The 10,935-nt window shown below is 51.8% G+C and overlaps 1 protein-coding gene across 1 annotated transcript; it reads right to left on the bottom strand.

The window, feature by feature from the left end:
• Positions 1–381: 381 nt before the first annotated feature.
• LOC135888264 (zinc finger protein RFP-like) lies at positions 382–9,456 on the bottom strand. Its single transcript, XM_065416072.1, has 7 exons — positions 8,999–9,456; positions 7,361–7,456; positions 6,104–6,334; positions 5,754–5,776; positions 4,923–5,038; positions 2,576–2,635; positions 382–896 (listed from the first exon to the last, which is right to left on the bottom strand). Exons 1-7 carry the CDS (start codon positions 9,413–9,415, stop codon positions 382–384), a joined length of 1,458 nt encoding a protein of 485 aa, XP_065272144.1. The 5' UTR covers positions 9,416–9,456.
• Positions 9,457–10,935: the final 1,479 nt, after the last annotated feature.

Raw genomic sequence — 10,935 nt, 5'->3', positions numbered from 1 at the left:
GGGAGACCCCATGAGATCTAATCCCACAGATCTGTACAAACCGCTCCCTCCTGCAGCTTCTCCCCAACCCCCCAAACCCTGATTGATTCACGCTGGTTTCCTGCCACCCCCACCTCTGCCTGTCCCCTGCCCGGCTGTTAGTTCTGCCCCCTGCCCAGCCCCCACCCCTGCCCCTCAGGGCCCCTCTGCCCCTCCTGCAGCCCCAGGGGTTCTTCCCCCTCCCCCTCCCATTCCTGGGGCTGCAGGGAAGGGGAGGGGCTTCCACAGGTCATAGAGATGAGGAGCCAGGGGCTGGCTAGATGAGAGTCCTCCAAGGACATAGAGTCTGGGGTCCATGAGGCTAGAGAGGCTGATTTCCAGTTCCCCCCTCTGCTGTCTCTCTCAGGGACACAGTCTGAGCTGGGATCCCTGGCACACCCAGAGCCAGGGTCGGATTCTCTCCCCAGGGACGGAGCCTGGCGGGAAAGTGAAGATCGGGGCCTCGTCACCAGCATCGATAAATGTCACCTGCCCCTGGTCACAGTCCAGACAAACACGGATCCTGCTGGGGAACCGGCTCAGGGGCAGGGGGGTCTCAGGGGAGGTGAGAGCCTGGAACTGACCCCCCCACCACCCGACAGCCCAGATCCCCCCCTCAGGGCTGAGGCTGATCCCTCCCTTCCTCCTCACAGACTCTCTGGCCACCCCCACAGCCCAGTATCCCCCATCCCCCACCTCCACCTCCCAGCAATGTGTCCCCGAGATGAATCCCTCACAGCCCAGCACACAGGCCCAACAGTTAAATCTCTCAGGGTTGTTGGGCAGTCGCTGCCGTGTGTCTCCCCGTCTCACACTTTTCTGATCCTCAGACAGGACAAGCTTGGGATGTGCCGTGTCTGGATCCAGAGTCACATTCCCTGGGGAGAGAGAGAATCAGAGCATTAGGGGCAGAGCTCAGCCCTGGGGGCGGGGTGGGGGGGGGGGCTGCGAACATTTCTCACACTCCCCAGCAGCCCTGTCCTGGTTGGAACAGGCCTGGATCCCAGGGAGCTGCCTCTGTCCTGGGCACCTGAGACTGAGCAGGGACATCACTGCAGTTCCTCAGTCTCTGTAAGGAGACCCACTTCATTAGGGCTAGTCTACACTTACCCGGTAGTTCGACGGCTGCGGATCGAAGTTCCGAGTTCGATTTATCGCGTCTGGTGTGGACGCGATAAATCGAACCAGGAAGTGATCCCCGTCGACTGCGGTACTCCAGCTCGGCGAGAGGAGTACCGCGAAGTCGACGGGGGAGCCTGCCTGCCGCGTCTGGACCGCGGTAAATTCGAAGTAAGGTATGTCGAATTCAGCTACGTTATTCACGTAGCTGAATTTGCGTACCTTACTTCGACTTGGGGGGTAAGTGTAGACCAGGCCTTAGTTTCCCATTTGCTTGCATAAGCTTCAGCTCCCAGCTACCCCTGTTGGTTCTGCTCCATTCCCAGCAGGAGAGTCACACCAAGAAAGGCTTTAGTGAGGAGGGAGCAGAGGACGCAGGTACAGTTTTAACCCCAGAATGAATGACTCTCCTCTAATGCAGTCTCCACTCCCAGGCCAGGGAACAGACAGGAAGGTGCAGCATTGGGGAAGAGCCACTTAACACCAGAGAGTAGGAGGTGGCATTGGGTGGGGTAGCCCCATCCCCAGCCCAGAGAGAAGGGAGGAGCTGCCAGCATCACAGGAAGAGCATCTCTCCAATCCAGGAAGCAGGGAGCAGCTCCAGTGGGAGATCCCAGCCCTGCCCAGAGGAAAGGACGGATGTTGGAGAAGAGCGATGGGGAGACCCCCTGCACCGGGTAAAGCAGAGGGATGTGTCAGCCCTCAGGGCAGGGAGCTCGGTTCGGATGCTGCTCAGGGAGAGTGTTTCTACTCAGCAGCATGGGCATGAACTCAGCATTAAGGTCGGTGTCAGGACTATTTGTGTGATGTCAGCTTGGGATGTCCCCAGGTGTTCTGGCACCTTGATAGAAGTTGGGGAGGGGGGTACTAGGTCGCACCACCTGTGGCCCTGCCCTCTCCGTGGCCCTGCTCCACTCTTCATCTTCCCGCTGAGGCCCTGCCCCTGGCCAGGCTGGGAGCCTTGGCCACAGTGGAGAGCCCCTGACCCTCCACCTTCCCATGTCGCCACTCTCCTGTGTGCACCACCCAGGGCAGGTGGAGGGTCCAGGGGGAAGAGGAGCAGGGGTGGGGCCACTGAGAGGGGCCAGCACTGGGAAGAATCTGCACTAAAAAGGGGGAGCTGATCAGCTGTCCTTCCACGAAGCACAGCCAGTGCCTGTGATGCTCCACACCTGCCCAAGGCTTCCAGTTTGGGGCTCCAACATGGCCCCCTGCCTGCAAACTATGCCCATGTTAAAAAGTGGGTGGGCTTGGCCACCCTGGTCCCCCATGATCCAGTGCCCCTGGATCTCCTCGCTGTTTAATGGGTTATGTTTAGGGCTGTGTGTGTGTGTCATGGCCACTCTTGATTTGGATGGTAACTTTAGTTACAATCCCATGAAGATGTTTTCACTGGAATTTTCTCATAATTTAAAGACAATCTCCCCTGCAATCTCACCCTGTCTGTGTGCTCCTAGGGGTTTCCCTCTTTTTGTCTCCAGTGCAGATGGCAGAGTGTCTAGCAGGGGAAAGGAGAAAAGAGACAAGATTTCAGACTTTCATATTTATAACAGTGTCTCCACTCTGAACGCACAGAACTGTGTTTTCATCATGACAGAAAGAGACCGAGAGGCACAGAGACACACTAGGCATTCTCAGCTCCTCTGAGCTCAGATCAAGTGTAAATTAACTAAAACCTTCGCTTTCCTCTCTCATTCAGGCATCTCTCAGCAATGGAACCAACATCCTTGCAGTCTCACAACCATCGCAGGACACACAATCTGTAAGGGAGATTTACTTTTCCCCTCATCATCCCCTCCCACCCTTCAAACTCCAGTTGGTTTCTCTCATTCACTTACTGCCTTTTGTCACAACCTAGACCCAGGTCATACAAAGACTTTGTCATAAAAGTAACTTTACCCACTTTGGTCCCTTTCGCTGGGGTAGGCAGCATCATATTGTGCAACGGACACTTGACAAAATTACCGGAGTTAGTGACGGACATTGGGGGAGGGTGGGTGGGTGATGTCATTCAGTCATCATTCAACCCGTAAAATAACACACAATCTTCCACACTGAAAAAACCATAACCTAGCTAGCTAGTTAATGAATAATAAACAATAATCATAATAATAAATTCAACTCACTTTGGTGTTTTTGAATGTACCTCACTGCCAGTCAATATTTTTTTTGTAGGATGGGTGCATTGAAATAAATATTTATCCTAAAACCATATTTCAGTGCATTGTTGTCACTACTTTTGAATTTTTCTTGTTTAAATAATATGTTTTATGGGAGGATGAGTGTGTCTCTGTGTGTGTCTCACCTCTACACTGCTTACTCCATGTCTCTCCCCTGTCTGTGTCCCTTACATGGGAGATCCCCCATCATGTCACAGGATGTGGGAAGCAGAGGGGGGTACCTCAGTGGAGCAGGGTTTCCCATCCCCACACTGTGACCAGGGCACCCCTCTCCAGGCAGGGGTTATCCCAGGGTGGGTGGGAACCTCCTCTGCCTCCTGACCAGGACATAGGAACAAGCCCTGGCTGTGGGCGGGGGTCTCTTGTGAGCAGGGGCCAGGGTGGAACAAATTCTTGGGGGGGGGGGCTCATCTCTCGGGGCTCCCCGAAGTGCCTTCCCATTGTCCCTCATCCCTGCTGCTTCTGGGAAGCTAGGTTGAGGGGGGGCTGTGCAGTGGGGGGCACTGAAGGGCTGGAGCTAGGCTGAGCGGGGGCTGTGCAGTGGGGGGGCACTGAAGGGCTGGAGCTAGGCTGAGTGGGGCTGTGCATCCAGCCACAGAGAAGTTAACAAAGTCCAATACCCCCTGTGTGGAGACAAGGGTGAAAGTGACTTGTGCATAATCAGTGGTAATAAACCAATCAGAGAAGAGAACAAGAACATGAAAATAGCTTGAACAAAAAAAGCTCTGTCAATGAAATATTTGTGCATGTGCAGTGTATGACCTATATAAGGTACTTAATATTCATATATCTCAAAGGTGATTGGAAAAGAGCTAGTAAATATGCAATTTGGATGTGTATAATATGTCAGACATTGTAAGGGGTAATCAGAGTTTCATAGGAGAAATCCCCCGTGACCCGCCTATGCCCCGGGAGAAGGGAACTGGCCAGCACTTCTTTCTATATGCGACGGCTAGTAGCAAATATCCCAACGGCTGGTGATGGGGCACTAGATGGGGAGGGGTCTGAGTTAGAGAGAAATCTTTCCCAGGTGTCTGGCTGTTGGGTCTTGCTGAAATGCTCAGTGTCCAACTGACCACCTTATTTGGGATAGGGAAGGAATTTTCAACCAAGTCCAATTGCTAGAGACTCTAGGGTTTTGTTTGTTTGTTTGCTTTGCCTTCCTCTGCCATATGGGGCACGTATCATTTACAGATGTTAAACTAGAATAAATGGTGGATTCTCTGTAACTTGAAGTCTTTAAATCATTATTTGAGGACGTCAGTAATTCAGCCAGAGTTTATGGGTAAATTGTAGGAGTGAGTGGGGAGGTTCTGTGGCCTGCAATGTTCAGGAGGTCAGAGTAGATGGATCATGATGGTCCCTTCTGACCTTAAAGTCTATGAGTCATTTCTTACTTTGTAATTGTAATTGAAAGGCATGTTTTTGGTGCAAACAAAGGTTTGAATTAATCAACCTGAGTGTCTTGGAACCAAGTGTCTGGCATTCACACCCAACAATTAAATAGAAGCATCATGTAAGTGTGAACCAATTGACCAGCACCATTCTCTTCCCACAGTCTCAGAGGCTCATCCCAATTTCCATTCCTAGATTCATTTTAGGTACCTTTGAACTTCCTCAGAGTCTCCGATAGCACAATCGTTTGCTGGGAGAAACCACTGACTCGCTCTTCCAGTTCAGGAGAAATCTCCTCTGGCTGCTGGAACTTCCCCTTCTCACACCTAGAGAGAAACAATTTCATGTGATTATATCTCACTGTGTGACTCATTATAAGTTCTGGCTAGTGAGTCGCTGCTCTAATGGGCCTGGAGTTAGAATTCCTCGACTTCTCCCAGCCTCAGAGCAGGTGCAACACAGCCCATGGCCGTACAACCTTCCCTTCAAAGGACTCATTAATATTCTTCAACTCTGGTCTGGAGAGATCAGCTCTGGGGACCAAAGAGTCTCCATGTCCAATTCACTCCTTGGCCTCCATGCTCTGAGGGACAGGAGGTTCCTATGTGAAGTGCTGTAGAAATCTGACCACTAGAAACTAGACTGAGACACCAACTCCCCCCTCCCCAGCTCATTCCACACAGGTCTCCTAACAACCCTCAGGCTGGGAAAGACTCTTGACCACTGCTGCCCTGGGCTGAATGGTAACCCAGGGCCCCAGCAGTGACAGGCCCATATTCCATCCCCACAATCCTGAGGCAGCTAGTCCCCCAGGGATGTGACCTCTCTAGGAAACACTTGAGGTCAGTCTTTCCCATTGAATGGATAATTCCAGAGTCTTCTGTACCAAGGTCAGAACCTCCGGATTAAGTTTATCTGAGAGATTTGTATCCAAAATGTGACCTTCCCCACACATGTTGCTGAGGAGATGCAGTGCTAACATCATCACCATGCTCTTTCCCAGCATTACCAAGTATGTGTGGGAGTGAGAGAGCCACGTACCTACTCAAGGTGCTTCTGACATCCTAGAGGGGAGAGAGAGGAAAGAGAGATTAAAAAAAATCTCAGTACCATCTGACACACACTTGGGATTCCAGGAAAGGGATTTTGCAAATACAGGGGAAATGAACCCTGCCCTGGCCCCAAGGCCATGGTTTCACTGAGCTAATGGGGCTTTTCCATCTCTAATATCTCTGTGTCTGTGACTCTGCAAAGAACAATCGTCATTCACATGTCAGCAATGCACACGCCGAGTTACACTGAGATCTCTGACTGCTGGACCCCTGTGCCCGTAGCTCAGGAGCTGTCCTGTCCCTGTGTGGGGATCTGGGATGTTTCCAGCTCAGTCTTACCTGCAGGAATTCACTCGCTGGCTTCTGACACTTCCCCTCCAGCTCACTGATCAGCTCACTGAGACGGGAAATCAGCTCGGAGAGTTTACTGACATTTTCATTCTGGATCTTCACAATTGCCTCATCCAGCTTCTCCAGCTGGGCCAGCAGGAGTCGCTCTTGTTCCTCCAGGAACTGCCGCAGTTGCTGAAATTCAGACACAATCTTCTGCCTCTCGTTTTCTGTCTGTTTCTATAAGAAATAAGGAAAGGGCTGGTCAGGAACATGGATGGAGCCTGATGACCTTTCATACAGTCTTACAAGAGAGAGTTTCTTTACAATCTCTAACACATCTGTGTAGAGACCAGGACATGAGCCGTCAGGCCTGGTGCTCAGAGCTGCAGTTGGAAGTCAGGAACTACAGCCAAAGTCAGAGCTGGAGTCAAAGTCAGGATCTCACCAAGGGTTGGGGCTACAGTCGAGCTCAGGAGTCATGCCAAAGGCTGAGCCAGTATCAGTGTCTGGAGTCACACGGGGGATCAGGACTGGAGTCAGAGTCAGGCAGCTACACGAAGGGTCAAGCCGGAGTCAGATAGCAGTACTACAGGTCAAACCTGAGTCAGAAACAATGCCAGGGCCAAGCCAGAGTCAGGGTCCAGTCCAGCAGCAGATCGGGAGTTCACTCAGTTGTTTGGACAATTTCCTGTGACTGCTTCTGGTGTAATTCATGCATCCAAACGTCTGCTCCAATCAGGATCTTCGTAGGCAGATCGTCTGGTGGGCCAGAGTTCCACTAGCCCCTCCCCTGCTGGCTCTAGAGAGCGGTTGGGTTGTAGTGACAGTCTCTGTGCACTGAGGTTCAAAACCCACCATTCTTCACATCCTGACACTTGACTATACATTGTCATCACAAGGGAGAGGATTTTCTTACAGCTTCCCCATTTGGCCCCTATCTCTCTGAAAGGGCTGTCTCCCTGTCTACTGGGATATAATCAGTGCAATGTGGGAGAAATTTTGTGAAAGCCACAAGGGGTAGTAATTAATTCATTAATTAAAATGCATCTTAGATCCTGCAGAAGATGCTATTGTCCTTGTCCAGGGAGAGAACATTTGTGATATGCACACACACACACACACACACACACACACACACACACACACACACACACAGAGTATCCCATGATCATGGAGAAACACACACAAGACCACAGAGAAATCTACCAATAAACATCCCTCCTACCTCTATGTCCCAGCCGGAGAGAAACAATAGGCACCTACCAGATATTCCTGGCTTCTCTTCTCTCCAGTCACTTTAAATCCCAGCAGCTTTTCTCTCTCTTCCTTCAGAGTCTTCAAATGGGCTTGTATTTTTTCCTGACAAACAGAAATGATTTGGTGGGTTTATTTGAGGGTTGTAGGGGGTGGATGAAGTGTTTTTCCACCCAAAATTCAAGATAACAGTCAGTCTTCCTAGATAGACTAGGTGGGTAAGGGAATATCTTCTGCTGGCCCAGCTCCTGTTGGTAAGAGAGTTACACACAACTCAGCTCTGGGGAACGTACTTTTTCCCAGGCCTGAAGAAGAGCTCTGGGTAAGCTCGAAAGCTTGTCGTGCACCCACAGAAGCTGGCCATGAGCAGATATTACTTCACCTCCCTTGTCTCTCTCATATCCCGGGACCAACACAGTTACAACAATACTGTGTACAACAGTGGGTCTTTCTAGAGGTAGGGCATCAGAGACACCAAGGAAATGAAACCTTATTTATGGAAATTGGGCAGGTTTTGTATTCAGATGGTTTGAAGTTATTATGTCCACTCTCTCCATTGAGTCGAACCAGTGGAAAACTGGTGTCCCATGGCGGTGAATCTATAAAGCTGGTTTTGAGAAGATTTAACAAACAGTGATACCAATCCCAGAAGCCACTGGGGGCAGCCATATAGGCCGGGATGCTCAAAAGAGTCCAACTCCATTGACTTTCAGCCCTGTACCCCTGGGGATTGGACGGGTTGGACAGCACTGATCTAGGGACTAGGGCAAACCCCATTCGATGTGTTAGGAACAGTTGGGGTTTGCCCTAGTGCTGTCCTAGCCCCTTTCTGTGGCAATGGCCTCTGGGTAGCTACCCCACCGTCCCCAGAAGCATTGGATTCTGGGAGATTTCAAAAGGCTGCCTGGTGGGACTAATGGAACCACTTTGGCTGGTCCTTGCCCATGAACACACGAGAACAGGTCAGACTGACACAGGTCCGTGCTGCCCAGGGGTTAGTTTTGCTGAAGATAAGTCTAATCCCAGTGGCATGGAGCTACGCTGTCTGGAGCCCTTGTGGGTGTGGACTCAAGGTTCTCGGGGCCCCACACAGTGATCTCCTCTAGTGCAGGCTGGCAGCATCTGAGTTTAACTCCTCATGGAGCAGCACAGGAATTCACAATCCCCATGGGAAACCTCCTCTCCCTGCTGGGCCTCACTACATTTTGTGCAAGGCCCCTCACAATTGAGGTCAGATCTCATCTGGGGTCTGCTCTGGGGTCTGTAGGGGATGCAAATAACAATACACACTGTGATACAACCAGTAATACCAGCCACTGCTTGTAACTCCCCCTATCAGCTTTCATGCAATGAAGGCTACACACAGCTGAATGACACAGTTATACCATTAACTTCTTTCTTTTTTTAATGGAGATATACCTATCTCATAGAGCTGGAAGGGACCCCGAAAGGTTATCGAGTCCAACTCCCTGCCTTCACTAGCAGGATCAAGTATTGATTTTGCCCCAGACCCCTAAGTGGCCCCCTCAAGGATTGAACTCATAACCCTGGGTTTAGCAGGCCAATGCTCAAACCACTGAGCTATCCCTCCCCCCTGTAATTAATATCCAAAGATATTACCCATTAGACTGGACAGCAACTTGGTACCTTGTACTCCTGGGTGGCTTCCTGTATGGGAATGACCCTGTGAGCTCGGTGACCCCGGGACTCTCTGCAGATCACACAGATGGGGGTTTGATCCTCTTCACAGAACAGCTTCAGAGCCTCCTGGTGTTCCCCACACACCCCGTCTCCTCCTGCTCCCTTTGCTGCCTGTAAACTCAACCGTTTGGCTATTTCTACGACATTTGCCAGCTGCCTGTTGAGCCTGAGGTTTCTCTGTTGCACAGTTTCTCTGCACTGAGGGCAGGAGGCGGCTGTATCGAATCCCTCCCAGCACTGGCTGATGCAGGCTCGGCAGAAATTGTGCCCACACTCCAGACTGACAGGTTCTGTGAAATACTCCAGACAGACGGGACATGTAGCTTCCTCCTGGAGACTTTCCAGGGGGTTCTCTGCAGCCATGGCTCCCCGGGGCAGTGGAACAGGGTAAGTTTCAATTTCCTGAATTCACACTATGCCCCGCCTGCAGCAGCAAGGGGGTGTTTCCTTGCCTGAAAAATGACTCGTGCTGTTTGCTGAGCAGGAAGGACCCAGCCAATTTCACCCCTGGAGGCTTTAGTGAAAAAATGTACAGTCACACCCGTGACAGGAAACTTTCAGTGAAATTAGCCTGTAATTAAACCCCCAAAGGGCTCCTGGCCTCCAGTCAGCCCCTGTGCTGGTGGGGAGGGTCACTGAGGCATCCCCCTGTGAGGATGAGCCTGGAGGAGCAGGAGCTGTGTGTCTAAGGCATGATAGTCAGACTGGGCAGAATTTTTTTTATACTATATAATTTTGACAGATAATGTTTATTTTATGCTATTTTTATATTTATTGATTTAAACTTTCACTGCTACACAACAATCTGGGTTTTAAGCATTTCATTCCAATTAAAATTTTCATGGTTGTGGAAAATTACGGGGTGGGGTCAGACAATATTTTGGTCAGACCAGAACTATTTAATGACACTAGACAGTGAGATTCAAAAAGTTGAAGCTTTAGAACTGTTAAAATTGTCTTTGAGCAGGTAAATCTCCTCCCTCCCCCAGCAGCTCCCCCAGGACAGTAACCCAGTGCCTCCCCACCACACGGACCGAGGCTGAAAGTCCATCTCATGGTGGCTCAGGGGCACACACCCTAATGCAGGGATGGGCAAATGGCTCCACTCTCCCAGTGCGGCAAGCTGCTGGCCCCTCCCCCGCCTTCCCGGGACAGCGCCTCCCCCCCGTGGGTCTCGCCTGCCACCCCCAACCCGGAGCGTCCCTGCCTGAAAGAATGTGGGCGGGGCCTCTTGTCCCTTGCCTGCTTTTGCTGCACATTCCTGCTCAACAGCTGTCTGCTGCCCCCGGGTCCTAGTGCCCCCCATCGCTAAATGGCAGGGCAGGCTGCCCTTACCCTGCCCTTCTGCCCTAGCCCTGAGCCTCTCCAACGCCCCAAACCCCTCAGCCCCAGCCCTCATCCCCCCGCACCCTAACCCTCTGCCCCAGCCCTGAGCCTAGGGTTACCATACGTCCGGCTTTTCCCAGACATGTCAGGCTTTTTGGTCCTCAAATCCCCGTCCGGGAGGAATTTCCAAAAAGCCGAACATGTCTGGGAAAATCCTCCCAGCTTTGCTGGCATCCCTGCCCCAGTCCCGGGCTTACCTTAGAGCGGGCTCCGGCAGGCTGCGAGCTGCAGTCGGATTCCCCTGCAGCGGCGGGGGCTGCTGCTGCTGGGAGACACCTCAGCTCTGTGCAGCTGAAGAGCCGAGCGTCTTTTCCCCAGCGCAGCAGCAGCCGGAGCCCGGGAGGTGGGAAGCGCCCGGCCAGGGCCGCAGGGGCTGGAGGTATGGGGGCTGCGCGGCAAACCGTGAAGCCGGTAGCGCTCGGTAGTAAGCAATCCCCTTTCTGTCAGTTCTTTCTCTGCTTCCACAACCCCCCCTTTTGTACTACTAGTACAACAAA

Source organism: Emys orbicularis, chromosome 13 (genome assembly GCF_028017835.1).
Source record: "Emys orbicularis isolate rEmyOrb1 chromosome 13, rEmyOrb1.hap1, whole genome shotgun sequence".
Taxonomy (NCBI): Eukaryota; Metazoa; Chordata; order Testudines; family Emydidae; genus Emys; species Emys orbicularis.
The sequence above is the reverse complement of the archived record's forward strand: the minus strand, read 5'-3'. Positions and strand labels throughout refer to the sequence as shown.

What these genes read in the sequence shown, in the direction of transcription:
- LOC135888264 (XM_065416072.1), bottom strand. Translation starts at nt 9,415, where the DNA reads ATGGCTGCAGAGAACCCCCTGGAAAGTCTCCAGGAGGAAGCTACATGT. An exon ending in AGAGAAGCCAGGAATATCTG is followed by an intron (nt 6,335 to 7,360) that starts GTAGGTGCCTAT and finishes TATTTCTTATAG; the next exon opens with AAACAGACAGAAAACGAGAG. An exon ending in GACTCTGAGGAAGTTCAAAG is followed by an intron (nt 2,636 to 4,922) that starts GTACCTAAAATG and finishes TTCCCCTGCTAG; the next exon opens with ACACTCTGCCATCTGCACTG.